Source organism: Lentinula edodes, assembly GCF_021015755.1.
Source record: "Lentinula edodes strain Le(Bin) 0899 ss11 chromosome Unknown C8R40scaffold_11, whole genome shotgun sequence".
Classification (NCBI taxonomy): domain Eukaryota; kingdom Fungi; phylum Basidiomycota; class Agaricomycetes; order Agaricales; family Omphalotaceae; genus Lentinula; species Lentinula edodes.
In genome coordinates this window covers 826,436-846,791 of record NW_025764317.1, presented here as the reverse complement: position 1 = coordinate 846,791, position 20,356 = coordinate 826,436, and the positions used below count along the sequence as shown (strand labels likewise).

Genomic DNA, 20,356 nt, shown 5'->3' with positions numbered 1-20,356 from the left:
ATAATTAACCATATCGCCGTTTTTGGGGATCGGAGCCTGATTCGGAGGAGTGGGGCGAAATCATATGGATTTTCACGTGTTTCTCTGTACCCCTAACCCTGATCGGTCTGACAAACTTAGATTCGTCACAAAGTCAGTTCCGCACTAGTACTACCTAAACACGCTTTCAGATGAATATTAAGCTCTCAGATATCCGACCCTCCCACTCCTCTTCCTTCATTCCGCCTCCACCAATTAACGAACAAACCTTGACTTGTCGTGTCTTTTACCCCCTCTAATATCGTCTGTCTTGACTAGAAGCAGCTCTCAAAACTCAGCACGTCACATACCAGGAGGTTTTACAATGCCCGGCACGTTACCCCCTCCGATGTTCCCATCGTTAACGGCGAACGCATTGGCATTAGTCGCGCTGGACGATGAAGCGCTATTGAATGCTGCCGTCGTATTCTGAGCGTAAAAATAGCCATCTGAATTTGGCTTTTTTGGCTTTGGTGGAATCGGTTTTGGTTTTGGTTTTCTGTGTGTCCTCTGACTCGTCGCTGACAGTGTCAAAGAGGATGGCTTTGTAGATGATTTTTCGAAAGATTCGTTAGTGGTGAGAGACTCGTCGACGTTCTGAGCCGAAGGCTTTGATTTTTTTGGTCGTTTTCGAATTACCGGAGCCGGAGAGGAAAGCTGCGATTGGATATCCAAGGAATTTTCGATGGGAGATTTAATAGTTTCTGCATCAACGGGAGGATCACTCTTGTGCGTTTTCTTGTGCCTGTGCGTATTGGTCGATTTCCTCTCATTAGCATCCTTCGAAGATTTCCTGGAAGATTTTTTGGCCTGAGGATCGGTGACGACGAATTTAGCGGGATCCTCGGGTGGACCTTCTGTAGTTTTTTTCGAAGATTTTCTGGAAGATCTGGGAGGCTTGTCAACCTCCACATCCCCCGAGTCGGCGTCGTCGGCACGAGGATACCTCTCTCTGTTCGGGAAGTGATGAATTTCTAGAGCCAACGGTGTAGAAGTGTCTACGGCGAGCGTGTGAGCGCTATTAGTATGTTCTTCCCGTGGCAAGAATCTGGTAAAAAAAGCGAGATCAAGGAGGATCAAGGATAAATGACGAGCATCAGTTCGGAAATATGAATTATATTCATTGCACTAACGGAGGGAATGGTACTGGGTTCGGTGTACTTGGTGTACTAGGAACGCTCGGTATATTTTGGTCCAAGATAGACACAGGAGCCGCGTATGTCTCGAAAGCAGAAATAGAGAGGGAAGCCAAAATCAACGCGGAAGCGGCAGAGGAACACTTCATTATGTCGTCTGATGATGTTTTAATGTGTGCTTCAGAAACGTTGAGCTGAAAGGCCAGCTTAGTGTACACGAAGACCAGCTCCTGGCAGTGGAAAAAGAGAAGAAAATTTCCTGTCTCCTCTGGAGCTGTTCGCGTTTATATACTACACATGTCTCTTTTTTTTGAGGGTCGATACATCTGCGCCACTCCAAGCTCCCGCCGGAAATAGCACTGCACGTTCAAGCCAAATTTGATTTGGATTCAGGAGGGTAAGTACCTAACCAACCAATACCTACCTCATACAGTTTAGTCTGTCTGAGAGAGCTTAGACTGCTTGAGCTCTCAAGCTGTTTAGTACGAACATTATGAACGTTTATGTGGACTAAAATATCGATCCGCGAGTATTCAAAGCCAATCAACAGGTTTACATTCCTCAAATGGGGGTTGTCCATAAATTTTTGCACCGCCCTGTTGAGATCGGTCTACCGCTTCGCTTGCATAAACCCTGAAAATTTTTCAGAAGGGGCACTGCCTCCCCGCAATCGGAATGATCCATACCTCATGTCAGCTTCGTACGTGCCAATTGCCTCCGCCGAAACTGTGCCTTCATTCTCCAGAAATGCCTTCCTCAGAACCTCACACAGAGCAGAACTGTCTCTCAAGGCAGTGTTGGCTCCGACGCCTCCGGTTGGGCTCATAACATGAACGGAGTCGCCAAGAAGAGTGACAAGAGACGAAGGTTCCCAGTAGGGTAATTGTGGGACGACGGAAGAAATGCGCAATGGGGCTGCCTGTTCGACAGTCTGTAATTCGAAGACCGTTCGAATCGCCGGTGACCACTTTTCTGTGATCTTCAGAGAATGTTGAACGGTTTGTTCAGGTGAGAGATATAAAAATTGAGAATCTGGAAGCTCGAACGTATTTGGAGTACCGGATAAGACCTTGAATACATACAAAATGAAATGAATCGTGATGTATGCGCGCAGTGAAGAACCAAATACGTACCCAGTAGATATAGTCCTCGCTAGCTTTTGGAAGAACTTTGGTAGACAGAGCTTTCGCTTCGTCACTGAAGTACAGAGGCTCCGTGAGGAGTGAGAGGGGTTTCAATCCGGTGTCGTCAATAGTCAACGACATCCAGTTGTGCAATTCTTTAGGAAAACTTTCCAACAATTTCGGTGTGATAGGTGTTTTGCCGTAAATGCACCTCCCTGTCGTATCAACTGGGATGTGTTGTGGTAACAACTGTTTCCTGATAGAGGAACGAAATCCATCGGCTCCTACAAGAAAGTCGCCGGTCGCAGATGAACCATCACTGAAATGAACTGAAACTTTTTTTGCAGGGGAATCCAAGCTGTATCTGTCGACCTGTTTACCAAATTGGACGTCTATATTTTGTAAAAGTAGAGCGCGAAAGAGTGTTCTAGAAGGACAAAAATAAGTCGTTCAGGAATGGCTGAGCACGAGCAGTTTACTACCTGTCGACCGTGTAGACACCGTATTGGCCTGGCTTGCTAGATTCTGTTGGAACTCCTGTCTTAGGTATTGGAATACCCCGTACAGGGCCGAGTCCACCAAGAAAACCTCCATGTCCTTCCTGACTTTGCAGGACTGTCCCATCATACTTCATTTTTGTACCTCCAATGCGAGTAATAGCAGTAGTCTGCTCGAACTGTGCGAAAAGATTTTCTGGAAGGAGAGATTTGACTGCAGCCGATCCATATGGATTCATACGAAATCGGTATCCCTCTGAAAAAGAGATCGGCTCTTAGAAGGTAAGTACCACAGTTAGCATAGATCTACTTACGGGCACGGAAACTACTTGAGACGCTATGCAAGACAGGGTCATTAGCGTTGCATTAGCTCGAAAGGTGAACCTTTCGCGGTGCGTACTCTTTTTCAAAAACGGTGACCTTGATTCCATGTTTTGCGAGACCATGTGCCAGAGTCAAGCCTCCAACTCCAGCACCTAAATCGGACGCATATATAGATGTTAAGTACGTGACTCCCATTGCAACAAAAAGAATACATACCGACGATAAGTACGTGAGGTTGAGTCGGCATAATTTCCTGAACGTAAACTTTCAAAGTTGTATAAGCGCGTCAAAGATTTCTTGGTGAAAATGGAGCTCGCAGTTGAGCTCTAAGGGGCCAGTCAGAGATTGAAGTGCACTGTAGGAACGAGGACCATCTTATAAGTCGTGGAGAATCTCCGAGATGCCGTTGGACTGGTCGCTACTGCTGATTGTTGATCTATGACTCCTCGTCGTTGTATTGTTGTCTCTGTCTGCCTACCTGATATCTACTGTACCGACGCTAACAAACAATGAACAACACTGATATAGATAAGATACTAGATTAGATAGTGAATCCTGAGAGACCCTACTCCATGTGCCCCCAACAAAAAATGGCGGCGCCCTCACCGCCTATGCCTTCTTCTCGTTCTCCTCCCGCTTGCGAATGATTTCTTGCTGCTCTAAGGCAAGCTTAGTCCCCAGGCGTGGCTTGAACTCCCGTAGCCGTCGTGCTGCGAACCGCTTTTCCTCGATGAGTTGCCCACCCGTGGTTTCCAGGGTATAGGAATTTACGTCGCGCTCGACAACGCGGTAAGGCCGAGACCATTTAGGTATTATCTTCTTGATGGTTTTGAAGGTGTAGTCGAGGTCACTGCGGTACACCTGGACCAGATCGCCCTTCCGGAAGATGACCTCCTTTCCCTCCTTCTTCAATATCCTGCGATCGAAGGTTCCTTTCCGCTTCAGCGCGTGGCTTACGAACGCGTTGTACCCATCGAGCTGCTGCTGTGCGACGTAGGCAGCTTGCACCGCAACGTCCTGCTGCGGGAGCACAGAGGTAGCCTCCGCAATCGGAGTTCGACGAGTGTTAACCACAGCACCCAGTAGAAGTTCATTCGGTGAGAACCGGACAGATGGAAGGATACGGCTGTTAATTATACGTACCGCTTCGTCCAAATACTCAGGCCATTTTTCGGGTAGTGTTTCCCAATTCATTGCCAAGAACTCCTCTGAATCCTCCCCTAACTTCGGTGCACACAGGCGTTTCAAAACGTGGAGCAAGATTTTATTAGTACCTTCTACTAGACCATTGACCCACGGGGAATAGGCTGGGGTGAAGTGCTGCTTGGTTCCCCACTTCGCACAGAGGGCCGCTACTTCCTTGTTGGCAAAGTGTGTACCGTTGTCGGTCATGAACGTTTCTGGTGGTAGGTATCCGCCAAATAGCGAATCTAGACTAGATGTAGTTGTGGCACCCGATCCTGCGACCTTGAACTTGAAGGCCCATACTCGCTGCGAATAAGTGTCCAAGTATAGCCCGATGGTCTTGTACCCGCCTTTACCTTTTGACATTGAGAGGTAATCACCTACCAGGAGTTCGAATGGATGGCGTCGAGTTATGGGGTTCAGGAGAGCGTGTAGGTGGGTGGAGCCAAAGTTCTTGCATTCCGGGCAACCTGTGATTGCCTCCATGATGGACTCGTCTAACTTTGGACTCCAGATCCTGTCCATTAGCGCGAGCTTCACCGAATCCCTTCCCCAGTGACCCGCCTCGCTATGTTGTGCCTTGGCTAGTGCGACCGCCTCTCGCCTTGTTACACATTCCACCCGCGCACGGTTCCGAATACCCTCATTACCACCCACCTTCCACAACCGATTTCCGTCAACCATGTAACGCGCCGCTTTGTGTTTGGCTTTCTGCTTGACTTTGTCACTCGCGGACCCCTCTAGTACCCTTAGCGCTTCAACCACCTCCGTAAACACCGGCTCGTTCAGGAAGCGTTTGGACAGCGCTGCCCAATCCGTCGTCCCCTCGTCCTGTAGCGCCTCCCCACTTACATCCACTCCAAAGACATCGTTAACAAGGCCCGTAACCGCCTCCCAATCCTCACTCACTGTCCACTCACTTCCATCCCCCACCACCCGATCTTGGCCTTCCCACATTCTGCTCATGCCATCCGCCACCACGTTTAATTTACCTGGAATATGCCTCACGTCCACGATGTGGTGCGCTAAAACACCATCCCGCCACCTACAATGCGCTGCATTCAGCTTGTCGTTGGCAATGACGTCGCGCAGCGCCTGGCAATCCGTTTCGATCTCGACAGGGAAGCCCCATATCATATCAGAGAATTTGTCGAGACCAAACTTCAATGCCGCGAACTCCAGCAAGAACGGTTTGTAGTTCTGTTCCGAGGTTGACGTTCGTTTCGAGGCGAAGCCCACAGGATGTGTCTTGTACGTCGTGGAGCCGTTTGGGTGTACTACTTCGAACCGCTGGGCTACTACCGCCGCGAATCCCTCCTTACAACCGTCGGTCGTTATAATGAAGCTCGAGCCGTCCCATCGGGGTGCTTTCAGGACCGGCTCCGTGACTAACACCTTCTTCAATGCTAGGAACGCTTTCGTGTGGTCTAGTGTCCACTTGCCGTCTAGCTTGAAGGATTCCATGGCTCTTCTATAGGTGGATTTCGTGTAATGCTGCGGAAGTGGGACCGACTTGATCAGGTTCCGTAGCGGGCCTTCGATCCGTGCATAATTGCGAATCAGGTCTCGGAAGTGGCCTGTGAGCCCCACGAAAGAAGCCAGGTTCAAGGCGTCGGAGGGCTGCTTCCACTCCACAATGGCTGTGAGTTTTGCCGGGTCGACAGTGACTCCTTCCTTGCTAATCTTTCCTCCTGCAAAGATGCCCTCTGACATGAAGAATTCTGATTTTGCAGCGGACAGTGAAAGGTCCCTTTCGCGTACACGTTCGAGGATTCTGGTGAGTTTTTTGAACATGGACTCGAAGTCGTCATCCGCGGATCCTCCGTCGTCTACGAACAGCTCGATGGTGCCATCTGCAATGAGGTCGTCTAGGTGGAGGGCCGTCATGTTAGCAAAAGTCGAGGGAGCACCTGTAAGACCAAAGGGTAACTTCGCACACCAGAAATAACCCTTCCCTTCCACGTAGAACGCAGTGTAAGGGCGGGATTTTTGCTCCATCTCGCAAGCGTAGAACCCGGACGCGAAATCGAACAAACAGATGTAATTATGTCCACTGAGCGACTGTTGCTTGGATCGGATGTTGCCTTGTGGCATCGGGGCGATTTCCGTGAGTTTATTGACCGCCATAAAGTTCTGGCATATTCTCCATTTGGCAGGTCTGTTCAACTCAGGACGTTCCGTCGGGCTCGGAGGTTTTACCGGGCGAGTGGGAAGATCAAAAGACGCGGGAAGGCCCGCAGCCACGCATTCATCGTTGAGTTTATACATTAGTTCCTCCACTGTCAATCCCACACCTTCGTGTACTTTCTGCGCTAGTGTCAATGGCGATATGCACTTCACATCCTCCGGGTTGCACCGTTCGATCACTCCCGCCTCCAGCAGCTCGTCAATCTTTGCGTGGAGATACTCTCTCTGTGGTGGTGTCAGAGACTTCTGTCTCACTTTCTTGGGAAACGTTGCACCCTCCGGTATGTTTAGCCTATGTATAGCATCCTTGACCGGCCTTACTTCGCCAACAGACAAGGCAAAGCAATCGGCGTATGCACTTAGGAGCTGTTCGACTCGTGCTCGTTGTTCCTCGGACAGGCCAGGCCCAATCTTGACCTTACGGAGAATTTCTCTCACGCGCCCTGGCTGGAACGCTCCCTGTTCACCCTCGTTGCGTGTGAATAGGTTGGCATTGTCGCTCTGGTCCAGTGCATCGGGGAAGAAGTCTGGTCCCATGGGATCCAAGGTTTCGAAAGGTTCGTGCTGGAGCACTTGAATCGGAGCTATTGCGTCGTTGTCAGTATGTTGCTCGATAACACTGCGACTATCAGTAGAGACTCCCCTCGAGGGGGGCACTTCACATCCCCCCACTGAGTCCACCCGTGGGTCCTCTGGTACGGTTTCGACGCTTCGCTCCACCGAAGTTTCTTCAGTCCCCTCCGCCATTACCCCAACCTCTTCTGTCGTTATTCCTTCAGGTGTGCAAGTTTCAGCTCGGTTCCTTGGATCTGTACTGACTGGGTCAATATTGTGGTCATTCCTAGATGCGTGCTCCGTAGGTACTTCCCTCGAGGGGGATGCGCTACTTCCCCCCGATTTGTCCACGCTCAGCCGTTTTGGTGGTTGCGGTTCCTTCAGCCGGTTCCTCCAAAAGAACCATTTGCGGAGACCCGGCTCTGCACGCCGCTTCCTCAGCCACTCCTTCCATTCATCCTCCCGTTGTGCTTCCTCTCTCTCTGAGGCCGCTCGCCGTTCCTTCTGTCGTACCTCCAGCTCGGCCTGTAGCTTGATAGCTTCCGCTCTCCGCAATCGCCGCTCCTCTCTGAACCACTCTTCCAGCTCTCGCTCTGTGATCAGCCATTCCTCCCCTTCGCTGCCGAAGTCCATCTCTTGGGTACTTGGATACAGGTCTTGGTGTGAGTTCCCTCTCCCAGACTCCTCATCTGGTACTTCCTCGACTTGCGGTCTTTGGCAATGTCGACGCGGTGCGACCTGTGGTATGGACTGGGAAGGTTCATTAGTATGGGGTTCTTGTCGACGATGATTCAGCTCATCAACTTCCCTGCTCAGCGGGGTTAAGGCCTGCACGATAACCCCGCCGGATGGTCCCTCGCGATCTTCGAGAACGTCGTGCGCCTGGGCAGACGAGCTCGGCATCTCCTGCTGGCTTCTCTCCTCCAGCACGGTTGTGGGGTCCGGAGCTAATGCCACCCCCAATCCTTTGTTGAACACTTCCTTCCACTTCCCTTGCTTCTCCTTGAATACGATGGTATCTCGGTGGTAGTCGTGCACTGCCGAAAACCGTTCAAGGAGGGGTTTCCCAAACAGGAACTTCCAACTTCCCCCGCTGTCGAATACTTCGAATTCTCCATCCGTTTCTACACCCTTTACATTGATACAGCCCTTCCAGCGTGCTAACCCCGGTACGATGCTCCCATTCGCCATGCGGAACTTCCTCTCCGTTGGTTCCCATCCTCCCAAGGTGATTCGCAACTTTTCGTACACCGCTATGTCCATCGCTGCTACCATCGCTCCATCGTCGACCATTGCCTCCACCTCTGCTTGCCTCCCTTCCAAATCTCTGAGACTAATGTCTATCGAGAACGGAGAACTAATGTGGCTGTCGTTGTCATGAACACTGTAAACGTCAAGAATATTGGATTCTTCCAAAACAGACTGTACATTGTTCACAACCGACTTAGTACCTAGGGTCAAGTGTTCGCCACTCAGAACGCTGACCCTTCCCCATTTCCCGACTCGACCATGCCTTCAAAGATAGCCTCCGGCCCCAAAATCTGCACTGCATTCACTCTTGGTGTTCTTCCTCCAAGCTCTCGTTGGCAATACGCTCTCCAATCAGATTCCACAGCTGGTATGGTACCTGGCCTGGGGCAGGGAATCTCGAACCCATGCCTAGGTCCTCCGCATCGGAAGCATTCCCCGGAGCAAACCGCCTCCGTCCCCGGCTTCAATGGTACGATGGTGGTTTCCGACAGGGCCCCATCCACTCCGTACCTGGAGGCCCACTCCAGCAACTCTGCCTTCCATGCCGATAACCCTTCAGGCGTGTCCGGGTGCTGGGTCTTCGCCGCGATGCCACGACGCAGTACACCTTTCTTCCCTTCGTCCAGAGTGGTGAAGATTCGACGGGGCTTTTGGTTCACTGCCTGGTTGACAAAAGTGGGTTTCATCCGAACCGGTGAAGGAGATGGCGGGGTGCTGATGCGCGCTGTCGCAAAGCTACTGGTGAGCTTAGTTCTTGGGGTCTCCGGAATCGCCCTCGGAACCACTTTGCTGGCCTCGTGCTCTGCTTCGACCTTCAGGACACTCCATTTTACCGCTTTAATCGCCGAGGTGAACTCAGCCCAATTGTCGTGTTCCTCGTCAATGGCCTTCTTCAGCGCGTAGGGAAGGTGCTTCCAAACAGTGCCTATGGACTGTTTCGTTGCTTCCACTTCTGCACCCTTCGCGAGGCGGAGCAAACGGTCGGCCCACCATTGGTGGTATGGCTGATTGGTGTCTTCACTTGTTGTCATGATCAGCTCATGTGTAATCCTCTCTCCTTCCAAACTGGTGAGGTATGATTTCGCTGACTTCTTTTCCTTTTTCTGCGACGGGAACCGTGCATGGAACTTGGCCTCGAAAGGCTCCCAAGCGCCAGTACGGTCCGTGGCCGTGAGGTCCTCTGTATACCACTCCCAAGCTCTGGAGTCGCGTTCGAGGTAGGGTTTGATTCGGCTAGCTAAATCCGCTCGTGGGGTCATTAACTCGGTCATTCTGACCTCGAAGTCCTGTAGGAATGTGGCTGGTTGTATGGGATCATCTGGGTCACCAGAGAATCTGGTAAGTGGTTGCTGAGTGGCCATGGGTCGTCGGTTGACTTTCGGGGTCAATGTTTTGGGTTGTTTCGACTTCGTAGGACTTGGCGAGCGGGATTGGCGCTCAGAGTAAATTTTTACGGGCGAGTCTAGAGGCGACCAATCGCCTAAATCCTGATCACTGCTGAATCTTCCGAAGACTGGTTCCTCCGTGGGATCAACTTCTGCGCTTGAGGGTGGTGCTGAGACGAATCGGCCGGTGGAATCTCGTGTTGGAGCCAGGATGCCGTCGGTGTTGGACTATGCGAGTTTTAACAAAACCGCACTTGTGACTGGATGGACTATATCTAATGCTCTAAAATCGTGGATCGAACCGCTGTCGTCACCAAGATGGACTGGTCGCTACTGCTGATTGTTGATCTATGACTCCTCGTCGTTGTATTGTTGTCTCTGTCTGCCTACCTGATATCTACTGTACCGACGCTAACAAACAATGAACAACACTGATATAGATAAGATACTAGATTAGATAGTGAATCCTGAGAGACCCTACTCCACCGTGGATTATGCTAGTTATTTTACATCATCTACATTATGGTATCTGCAGCTTCGAGCATCGTCGAGCGCTAGCAGCAGGGCGGCCCGCTGCCGGTCATGGAGAACGTGAGCATTGCCGGTAAATAATCCTGCGTAGCCTCTTCGTTCCCCACGACAATCGCCAGATCTCTTTACCACTGGCGCCGGTTGTACTCCTCCATGGCGGCGTATGACAAAAAAGAATGACAAGATCGCTAATTTACCGAAAAGCAATTCACCGCAGCATCAGATTTATCAAGTGTAGCGTATATAGTGTTTGTGTACAAGGGGAATGAACTGGGGGAGTATAGCATTTTATAGTGATAATAGTCATTCTGACATCGAGCAAGGATAGGATTAAACCAAAGTCCAAAACATATTCTAGTCCAGTGAGAAAATGGTCCAACTCATGATCATACCTAACACATGTTCCACATTTTGACCCAATCAACTCTTAGCGCCTTGTCGTCTTCACTCGTCGGCCAGCTCGCATACCATTCATCCTGCGCTTCTGCAAAATCATACATCGCTTCTGTACTCCCGTCCGTCCACATCTTCCCTCCAGCTCCATCCGGAAACCACCCCGAAGTTCCACCAACAGCCAGTTGAATGATCAGGTAGAATTCCTGGTCGAAAGGCGCATTCCAACCTCCTCCAGCTTCATCGTAGATGTTCTCCACGGCAACTGTATCTCCGGAGGACGAGTTTATTGCTGTGGACGGATATCCGGCGCGATTGAAGAAGGATTCCTTGGAGGATTTGAGGGATATGTCGAGCATGGCTTGGAGTCTGGAGTCAACGTACATCCGCATCCATTGGTCTGTCCACTCCAAGGTATAAGTGTGGAATCCGGTGTTCCAGGAAGAGGAGTCAAGACGTTTTGTGAACCACCAGCCGTACATGGTGGATTGGGATAGAAGTGAAGCTAGAGGTGCGTAGTTCAGGGAAGATCGAACGTAGTTGACGCCCTGATCAGGATATGTGATCGAATTTCCGCGGGATTCCATAATCTGTTGGAGAAGGAAAATGAGATAGGCGATAAAACATCTCGACTTGAGGACTTACGTCGATCTCTCCTGACAGAGGCCAGGCGCCGTAGGTATTATTTACCGGTAACATCCATATACTAGGCCACAACCAGTCTCCAGTAGGTGTCTTGGCACGTACTTGGACACGTCCGTATTTCAGCGAGTACGTGCCATTGGTCGATATCCGCGCGCTTTGCACCGGTGGGATAACCGTTTTCGTACTGGAATCACTAGTGACTGAACAGGCGGTCTCGTTCGATGTCGTACAATCGTCACCAAGATCATACGTATACCCATTGAATATCGCGGAAGTGTTTCCTATCGAAGCGGACGTTAGGGTGGGAATAAGGTATAGTTGAGAGTTTTCGATTTTAAGGTTCTCGTCCTTGTTAGTCATGATTTCGAATTCACCGTTCCCGAAACCACCTAATTCGACGGTCCGGCTCCATATCGAAGTGTCTAGGCTCCCTGAGGTAAAGTCGTCGAAGAAGACGGTGCAAAGTTGGGACTCGTCAAGAAGGTTTAAAGATCGTAGCTCAAAAAAGCATAGCAACGCAGCTCCTGCGAGGCCGAGGAAAACCCCAAATAATGTAAACCAGTAGCTTGCTCGTTGGCGTGGAGCGGGCTTGGCGAGCCAGGGCTTATCTTCTTTTGGAATTTTCTCTGAAAGCAAAGCTGACTGGAAAGGTTGTTTGCCACTGTGACGTTGGGTGAAGGCTAACGCAGTAGAGCTGGCTGTAGGAGACCCAGGACGTGTCTGTGGATACGTGGGGGGGTTCCAAGTATTAGATGCGATATTGGAAGTTGGACGGGAAGCTGGGCTGAGGAATGGAGCACGAAAAGTGAGGCTGTTATTACGTGAACGAGAAAGGTCATTATTGGAGCCTTTGGAAGCAAGGTGGGCACCGACGCTGCCGTGGTACACTGAGTTACTAGGGCTAGAATTTTGTCCATGACCATTACCATGACCATGACCTGACTCTGACATGAATGGGGCATTGGGTGGACCGAGCTCATGGATGAAAGGTGCATCCTGAGATTGTACAGGTGAGACTGGGGACGGAACTTCATCGGAGAAACGACGAAGGTACATTCCAGCGGGTGTATTACTTAGACTTTCCAAAGAGGTGCGACGTGAAGTTGAGGACTCGTTGTAGAGATTGAACGATGATGGGGGTGGACGAGTGCTCCCATCGTCAATTGCGGGAGGCGGGACCATGGCGACGGTGATGGTGGTGGTGGTATTATTCTAAGGCTATCTGCACGATAAGCCATTGCTATAAACTATGCTGCGCACGAGATTACATACATATCGCGATTCGTTTGATCGGAAAAATTTCAAGGCAGCTGTGACATCATCACTGCGATTTATTGCTTTGACATATCCTTTTATAGTCACTGCGGGGATGAGCCGATTTCCTCGAGGCAAAAATGTGAATTTTATCTCGAGGTTATGTACAAAAATATGGCAGCAGATATTTTGAAGGAATTGAGCTGATGTTATGGTAAAATTATGAAAAGATAATTTAAAATAAGCACGGCCCCCCGCCAAATTCACAATAGCTTCGTAATAATCGCCACACGAGAAGTTTTGAAATTCGTGCTCAGGATTTTTGATGAATTTTGGTAAAAATCCTTGCATTTTCTCTTCATTTTCACTGCGAAGACATTGGCTCATCCCCACAGTGAGTATAGAAGGACAAGTTAAGCTCGTGGCACGTGATTCATAAGGCATGGACGACCTATGTACCATTTCGACCCGCCGCCTTGCGGGCTTTGCAATAAGATTCCCAGATAACCTTCCCCTGACACTGCTCGAACATATACTTTCTTGACATCCCCTTCAAAAGTACAATCGCTGATTCCACATAATCGAAGCTATTTTTGAACTCCGGCTTAACGTGGTTTCGCACAGTATCCACTACCTTGTCCCTCTCCCTTTTGTCATAGAAAGAGACCCACCCGAGTGTCAAAGCATCTGTAGCCTCTATCTGTGACCAAGTACTCTCTTTTATTTCGAGTTTCCCAGCTGTATCTACCTCGGGGGATAAACACAGTGTGTGAATGCAAAGCCTCAAAATTTCGGAGGAAGAAATAGATTCTTGGAGTCTCGACTCAAAGGGAAATTCCGGCGCGATGGGTCTGCCACCGGCTGTCGGGAAGCGAACAATAGTAAGGGCTAGGTGTTCAACTCGGTCTGCGACACAAAAATACATGAGAAGGAGGAATGAAACCTCAAGCGAAGGAAAACTTACCATCTGTAAAAACAGTGCGGCGAACCAACGGACTGGCTATCGCTGCATGGACCATAACGAAAAATAGGATGCACAGGGCAAATAGACGTGGGAAGGACGTTCGAGGAAAGGGCATCAGGGAACGAATGAGGTTGGACATTGAGAAACTTGTGCGTTGAGATCGATAGTATGACTCGGAAGATGAGAATGCGGAGTCGTAGTTTTTGTGGATTGTTCTGTATGAATATTTAGAAAATGCACCATCACCAACACATGAAGTGACGCACGGAGGTGAGTCTAGACGAGTCTGCACTTTTTCGAGCTTCTGAAGTCGCGCTGCAACCCAGAGATCTTTTTAAGGAAACTAGAAAAACAAAGAAAAAGGTTGGTGTTTAAGCAACGCATACAGTATAGGCTCAGAAGCAAGTAGGAGTTCGCAGTAGGACGACATACCGAACCAGCGTTGGAAGTTGGAGAAAAAAAGGCGAGCCTTTATTTAAGATCTTTACACAAGCCGGCAGTGCGCAGTGCACAAGATCTAGGTTCAAAACCACGGTCGGACATTCATGCCCATTTATCGTTACTCCAGCGAAAATCGCGCCAGTTTGGGAGGAATGAGAACGGGATGAAAACGAGTTGCTCGACTAGTAGTGTCGGTGGAGAACCAACCTCTGATTTCAGAAGAAGACTGAGATACTTAGATAGATTACTAGTAGTGTGATATCGTTCCGTCTATACCTCTCCGTCGCAAGCCGTCGCACTTGCTACATAGGATCAGATTGATCCATATCAGCTGCAAAGCACTTGGCTGAATCTGCTCGTTTGCATGGTGTTTTGTTTTGCTCTGAGAAATTGTGTCTGCACAATTTCGAAGATATTCGTTCATTGGATTTGCATAACGAGATAAAATGAGCGGAACAGAACAAAACGATGTGGCTTAACAAGAAATCGGACACAATCGAACAGCATCTACAGCATATGAGGCACACGAGAACACCATATATTATATCCGACACGATTCCTCTTCGATTCAATTGTTGCACGGCTCCGCCGCGTTAATGGTGTGGTCCCCTCTGGTTCCCTAAATGATTTTCACTGGGACTGTCACTGAACGTTGAACGAAATGACCCGGAACCGTTCTGGCCTGCTTTGCGATCAGATGACAGTGGGAATTTACGGCGCGTCTCTTTGCGAAGCTTGTACATGTTTGGGGCAATCACCTCTTCATCAATGTCGTCCTTGAAGAATTCGCAATTTGGAAAGCGGCTGCGCGCATTCCGTGGAACTGGAGATGAGAATTCGCCATCCAGGAAGCGACGGAGGCTCAATCTCGGATCACTCTCATCACCCACGAAATCACCCACAAAGAGGATAAGGTCGCTGGCCACTGCTGCATTGGACGTAACCAATACACCGTCCAAGCGTCATAAAACCCGGTACAGCATCGGCAGTGAGGACAGATTCGTTCCTTCCCGAGACCAGAACAATCTGTGGGCATCCTACAGTCTGGATGAAAATGCTAATAAACCTTCGCCATCTGTGAGACAGCCAATGCGACGTTGGTCTCTTCCAGACCCTGAAACAGGTGTGCAAAGACCTTATAGAACTCAACCATCAAATTAACATTCTGATAGAAAGAGCCGATGACCTTTTCAAGTCTGTTCTTCGGTCTGAACTCGCAGGTTCACCTATCGCCTACCATTCTCTTTCAAGGAAGTCCCAGTTCGAAAACTCACCCAGTCGTCTTGATGACCCAACGGACCGTTCATACCAACTCAGCCCTTTACACCCAGAGACAAGTTCATTGATAAATCAGCCGCGTCCCGAATATCGCAATGTGGCGAAAACACCTTTTCGCATCCTGGATGCACCAGGTCTTTCGGACGACTTTTACACCAACCTTGTAGATTGGGCTCCTTCCGGCGTTTTAGCTGTTGGTTTGGACAAACACGTGTATCTTTGGACGGGAGATAATCATAAAGGTGGAGCGAAATTGTGTACGGCCTTTGACTCGAAGGATGAGTACACCTCCTTGGCATGGATGAAGTCCGTGCGTATCTATGACTCTGTTTTGCTATCAGAGGAGTCTAGCTGATATATCTTACAAGGGGTCTACTTTAGCAGCCGGTACTGCTCAAGGTCATCTGGAAATCTACGACACCTCTACCCTTCGTCTTATACGCAGATACAAGAATGCTCACGCTCACGTTGCTGGCAAACGTATCGGCTCTCTTTCCTGGACTTCCGACACCCTATCTTCCGGCTCACGAGATCGCATGATAAAGCACTGGGACTTTCGCGACTCGAGTGCTAAACCATTCAGACAGTGTGCTGCCCACACACAGGAAGTTTGTGGCGTGAAATGGAGCGGGGACGGTGGAATACAGGCGTCCCTGTTGGCGAGTGGCGGGAACGATAACAGATTGTGTATCTGGGATCTTCGGGGTTCTGTACGGGAGTCAAGTACCAGCGCGGGTTGGAGTCCTTTTGTACGAAACTTCGTCAGCGAGGATGAAGGAGTGTCCGGAATCGCTCCTCTGTATCGATTTCGTCAGCACAAAGCTGCTGTCAAGGGTCTTGCTTGGGACCCTCACTTATCAAATGTGCTGGCTTCCGGTGCAGGACAACAGGATGCGTGTATCCGGCTATGGAATACGGCAACAGGGACAATGACGAATGAGATTCGGACTGGGAGCCAAGTAAGCTTTCTCGTTCGTTATTGATAAACGGTGTTGACGTTGTGTTTATCCGTTTAGGTATGCAATCTTCTGTGGTCTACCAACTCCCACGAGCTCGTCTCTACCCATGGGTATTCCACTCAGACCATCCCAAACCAAATACGCATTTGGAAATACCCTTCCATGAATATGGTCGCTTCGTTGACTGGCCATACTGATTGTGTTCAATACGTTTCGTTGAACCCGAACGGAGAAACTATCGTCACTGGAGGTGGTGATGAAACTCTCCGATTCTGGAATGTCTTTCCTGGTCGGACTTCCAGTTCGAAGGACGAAAACAGTGTGCTGGATTATGGGAAGCTGATACGGTAATAAAATGATCTGTCTCCTTTTCGGATTTTGTACTATAAACTCACATATCTACCTATGACTTTTTCTATTGTCTACAGTACTTTTTGCACAGTGCTCTAACCTTCGTTGCTCATGCTGGTAAATAATTGTAATGTACGTGGATTCAAGTACATATTGCTGGTTATAATCTTTGGATTCCGTGGATGTAGCTCTTTATCTTGACGGGCTTCAAGCGTGCATTGCTTGACGACCGCCTTCGTGCTCAGGAGCATACGTCGTGGAATCTAGGGGGTGGAAAAATACATTGCATGGTATCAGGTTCATCTACCGGTTAGAAAAGCTCGCACACGCAGATCCTCAAGGATACTCTTCATGAAGAGGTAAGCTGAAGCGTATTGACCCCGCAAGTCGGGCATCATACGCTGGTTGGATATCATATATCTTGAGACGTCCCAAAGATTCCGACAGACAATGGTTGGGAAGAGTAATGTTTGTCTACCTCTCTATGAACAAAGTCGAACATGTTACATGGGACGGTTGATATCATATCAGGGCCGGAGTTTGTCCCCGAAAAACTACTAAGTGTAGGATTGACATCTCAGGTATGAGCTGGTACGAGACCACTTCAGCGTTATTGCGACTTTCATATAATATCTTGTGTGCACAAGCAATGTGTAACACTACTATCGTGATTCAGATCATAAAAACGTATCTTGGATCCTGGTCATCCATTTCATTCACCGCAGGTAACAATGCTTTCTCGTCTTCAGACATTCCACTCAAGCGTTGGGCATTACGCTTGTTGAGCCACGAAAGCCGAGTGCGAAGGGCAAAAGCCATGAGCATGGACAAGAACAGACAGCTACGAAGAGGGGCTTTAGCATTGCCTGTGAAGCACTTGGAACGTATATACCCGGCGGATATGGCGTGCCCTTTGACATAGTCGTCTTCTGGATCGAAGTAGATCTGCGGAGAAGCGCTACGGATAAGGACCTCAGATAAACTTCAAATGAACGAAGATGATGCAACCATTCACATAGACACGGTGTTTGAAATAGACACAATAAATGCAGTTCCTACTCCTCGCTTGGATGTAGGAGATAATGTATTTGCTGCCCAGCTCCTGCAAGATATGGTCAGAAGAGAGGGAAACTTTAACATATGTAATTCACATCACTAGCGGGAATAGACTGTACAACCCTCCAACGACCAAAAATAGCGCAAAATACGATGCGCCAACGCTCTTCCTCGCGGATGTAGCCAGTATGATGTAGCCCACGAAAGATATTAGACAAGAAACGATAATATGCCACCCTCGTTCTCGGGTCTTGTCGCTGTGCCAAGCTTGAAGCACAACCATACCCCATCCGAGGACATAGGGTGCGACAGTCAGGCCCTGTGCGTTGATTGCGGTGAAGCCGAGATCATTAATGAGCTAGAAGTAGCAGTACTAAGTGGTCGAGCCGGAGGATCGCCAACAAGATACCCACCGTAGGTAAAAAGTATGAAATAGTGGCCACTCCGACATTGACTAGAGATAACGTTTTTCAGTTATTTGGTGTTAGCACTCTTTGAAATCTCACAGCTAGCGTAAATCGACATGAACATCCAGGCATTGGGGTCGATGACAACCGCCTTGAAACCTTGCCACCCGGTCATTCCACCGTGCGATTGAGGTCTGTGATCGCGGTTGACGCGAGCTTGGGCGATAGCCTTCTCCCGTGGGGTGAAGAAACTTGCGGAAAAAGGGAAAGCGGGAAGAAAAAAGAGTGTTACAAAAGCCATGATTATAGTAGGTATCGCTTCAACCTGTGTATGTTCTTAAACAGGTGAACATATGATACTACTGCGAAAACACTGACAAGGTAGAGGAATTGCCATCTTGAGGAGATCGTGTAAGCGTTCATTTTTGGAATATAAATAAATTTACCCATCTAGAAGGGGAGTGTGCGCTCTGACAAGACCAAATGCAAGCAGACCCTGTAAAGCGCATTTAGAACATGGATGCTAACGACCGTGAACGAAACAACAAAGTTAACTTTTGCAAGACTCACACCAATAGCACCAGAGTAAGTCGCAGTCATGCAGAGACTTCCAAAAGTTGTTATCAGACATCAGTTTCGCTTATTCAGACTGGGCCGTTCGTAGACAGACCTGATACGCATAGCAAGCTCGTGTCTACAGGAATCATCAGTTTCAACTTTCATGTCATTTAGCGGCGATTCGTGATACCTACCGCTTGTACCAAAAAGATAGGTAATAGATCACTCCAGCATAAAAACCAGCTTCCCCAATCCCTAACAAGACTCTAATGAAAGAATATAACGATAATGCTGAGTAAAATATGCAGAGAATTCTTCATTGAAGACCTTGCCGTAGAACAAGTAGAGCTGCGTATCCTTTCGCATACACGATTGAAAGCGAGGACAGACCCCAGAAAGTCAAGGAGAGAAAGAAGCTGGCAAGGAGAGTAAGATCCTAGGAGATAGATTCCTTTTCTTCTACTGTCGAGAAGGAAAAGTCACGTACAATCGATTAGCGCCAATGTGTCGCTGTAGAACTAATTCGGAAATAAGAAGCACGTCAGGCTAGCTCCAGTAAACGTTTACCATTAGCTGGTATTTCCAAGAGGCCTAGCGAGTGTTATTAACTGATGTTATCCTTTGGATCTCAAGGGTATATCTCACAGTATCCAACGTAGAATATGCTCAGCGCCAGGGTCCATTTGTTGTTATCAGTGATACCCTTGAATGATTTTTTATCAGTTCTTCGAACTGCAGCAGCTGACGATGCCGCATGACTGACAAAGTTTTCGTTGAAAGCTGGGATGATATGGGCATTGCCACTAAAAAAGCGTACCCATATCAGTTCGATATACTGACAGATCCGGGATGTAGACTATACTTACATGTTCGTCCGATCTATCAAGTGTTGAAAGCTATGTGAGGATTACGACCGAAGCGGTACAATCTGTCTACCCACCGAATTGATTGACTATGGGAATATCGTCGCGATGAGCGCAGCACTTCGGAAAAAGATTGGATCGCACAAATAAAGCTAGAATGACGATGAGGGTCTAACAAGAGCATTAACAATTAAGTAAAAAATACCTGCATATGATCAACGGAAGTACTCTGTTGTCAATCTTTCTTTTAATCCTGGTCTTGACAGCAATAAGCTCTGCGGGGGCACACTGAAAGCTCAAAAAGGCCTACATCTTCTTCCAAAGTGTACACCACAGTCTCTGCATCCAAGTTTACAGCTTCCGCATAATTTGAATCCAGCGCCGAGAAAAAATGTTGCCTCTTGGGTCTGGCTCCGAGTTCGCCCTGGTAAGTGACGCCAGAACAATCTGGAGAGGATGGTGTGTGAGGCAGCGAGTTATATGGCTCGGAAAGGTTCGAGGGTCGTTTTTCTACGTCTAGTCTTTGGCTTAGCGATTGAGACATTTCAGATGTACGGGTCATCATAATGGTATGTTCAGGAAGGTGTAAAAGATGACTATGCGATCTCAGTCTTATCAGTTCGTTGGGGTGGAGCTGTAGGTCAGGGGATGGTTGTAGAAACGGCTGTCCGTCTCAAGCTTGGTTCTTCAATACAAAACATCGAGTGGATGTATGTCATCTGAACAGCTCGTACCACTGTCCTGAGAATTTTCCAGAATATTTGGTTTCATTGACAAGAGAGTCGTTTGACCTAAGTCCAAAGGGCCAATAGCATCTTGATATGAATCGTACAACACCAGACAATACCTTGAAGGAGAGTAGTATCTGAAGTAGCTTGTCAAAAAGGTTATTGAAGGTCAAAGCTGTCTCTACTAACTGAAAGTTACGTAATTGTCCACCTTAACTTTGTACTTGTTTATTATCCATTGTATTTGGTGACCATCATCTAATCGG

At 48.7% G+C, this 20,356-nt stretch overlaps 6 protein-coding genes across 6 annotated transcripts; 1 reads left to right on the top strand and 5 right to left on the bottom strand.

The window, feature by feature from the left end:
* Nucleotides 1-49: 49 nt before the first annotated feature.
* Nucleotides 50-1,462, bottom strand: C8R40DRAFT_97816 (uncharacterized protein). The gene is made up of 2 exons (XM_046236698.1): nucleotides 1,152-1,462; nucleotides 50-1,066 (listed from the first exon to the last, which is right to left on the bottom strand). The coding sequence occupies exons 1-2, from the start codon at nucleotides 1,301-1,303 to the stop codon at nucleotides 322-324; spliced, it is 897 nt and encodes a 298-aa protein (XP_046088238.1). The 5' UTR covers nucleotides 1,304-1,462; the 3' UTR covers nucleotides 50-321.
* Nucleotides 1,463-1,687: 225 nt separating this feature from the next.
* On the bottom strand, nucleotides 1,688-3,346 carry C8R40DRAFT_1068338 (uncharacterized protein; the record flags this gene model as incomplete). Its single annotated transcript, XM_046225993.1, has 7 exons — nucleotides 1,688-1,787; nucleotides 1,841-2,223; nucleotides 2,288-2,705; nucleotides 2,761-3,031; nucleotides 3,090-3,112; nucleotides 3,176-3,251; nucleotides 3,316-3,346. 7 exons carry the CDS (start codon nucleotides 3,344-3,346, stop codon nucleotides 1,688-1,690), a joined length of 1,302 nt encoding a protein of 433 aa, XP_046088237.1.
* A 6,808-nt stretch (nucleotides 3,347-10,154) lies between these two features.
* C8R40DRAFT_1097516 (concanavalin A-like lectin/glucanase domain-containing protein) lies at nucleotides 10,155-12,668 on the bottom strand. The gene is made up of 2 exons (XM_046227774.1): nucleotides 11,232-12,668; nucleotides 10,155-11,176 (listed from the first exon to the last, which is right to left on the bottom strand). Exons 1-2 carry the CDS (start codon nucleotides 12,411-12,413, stop codon nucleotides 10,586-10,588), a joined length of 1,773 nt encoding a protein of 590 aa, XP_046088236.1. The 5' UTR covers nucleotides 12,414-12,668; the 3' UTR covers nucleotides 10,155-10,585.
* Nucleotides 12,669-12,936: 268 nt separating this feature from the next.
* Nucleotides 12,937-13,564, bottom strand: C8R40DRAFT_1068336 (uncharacterized protein; the record flags this gene model as incomplete). The annotated part of the gene is made up of 2 exons (XM_046225992.1): nucleotides 12,937-13,391; nucleotides 13,450-13,564. 2 exons carry the CDS (start codon nucleotides 13,562-13,564, stop codon nucleotides 12,937-12,939), a joined length of 570 nt encoding a protein of 189 aa, XP_046088235.1.
* Nucleotides 13,565-14,658: 1,094 nt separating this feature from the next.
* On the top strand, nucleotides 14,659-16,478 carry C8R40DRAFT_1159959 (WD40 repeat-like protein; the record flags this gene model as incomplete). Its single annotated transcript, XM_046229953.1, has 4 exons — nucleotides 14,659-15,013; nucleotides 15,063-15,478; nucleotides 15,537-16,127; nucleotides 16,185-16,478. 4 exons carry the CDS (start codon nucleotides 14,659-14,661, stop codon nucleotides 16,476-16,478), a joined length of 1,656 nt encoding a protein of 551 aa, XP_046088234.1.
* A 297-nt stretch (nucleotides 16,479-16,775) lies between these two features.
* On the bottom strand, nucleotides 16,776-20,230 carry C8R40DRAFT_1097500 (MFS general substrate transporter). Its single transcript, XM_046227773.1, has 23 exons — nucleotides 20,210-20,230; nucleotides 20,097-20,153; nucleotides 19,673-20,040; nucleotides 19,568-19,620; nucleotides 19,507-19,514; nucleotides 19,440-19,451; nucleotides 19,366-19,378; nucleotides 19,263-19,302; nucleotides 19,145-19,202; nucleotides 19,067-19,090; nucleotides 18,987-19,017; nucleotides 18,832-18,915; nucleotides 18,694-18,765; nucleotides 18,612-18,635; nucleotides 18,512-18,548; nucleotides 18,388-18,437; nucleotides 18,320-18,338; nucleotides 18,041-18,266; nucleotides 17,948-17,988; nucleotides 17,630-17,892; nucleotides 17,494-17,580; nucleotides 17,371-17,436; nucleotides 16,776-17,319 (listed from the first exon to the last, which is right to left on the bottom strand). Exons 3-23 carry the CDS (start codon nucleotides 19,925-19,927, stop codon nucleotides 17,151-17,153), a joined length of 1,632 nt encoding a protein of 543 aa, XP_046088233.1. The 5' UTR covers nucleotides 19,928-20,040; nucleotides 20,097-20,153; nucleotides 20,210-20,230; the 3' UTR covers nucleotides 16,776-17,150.
* Nucleotides 20,231-20,356: the final 126 nt, after the last annotated feature.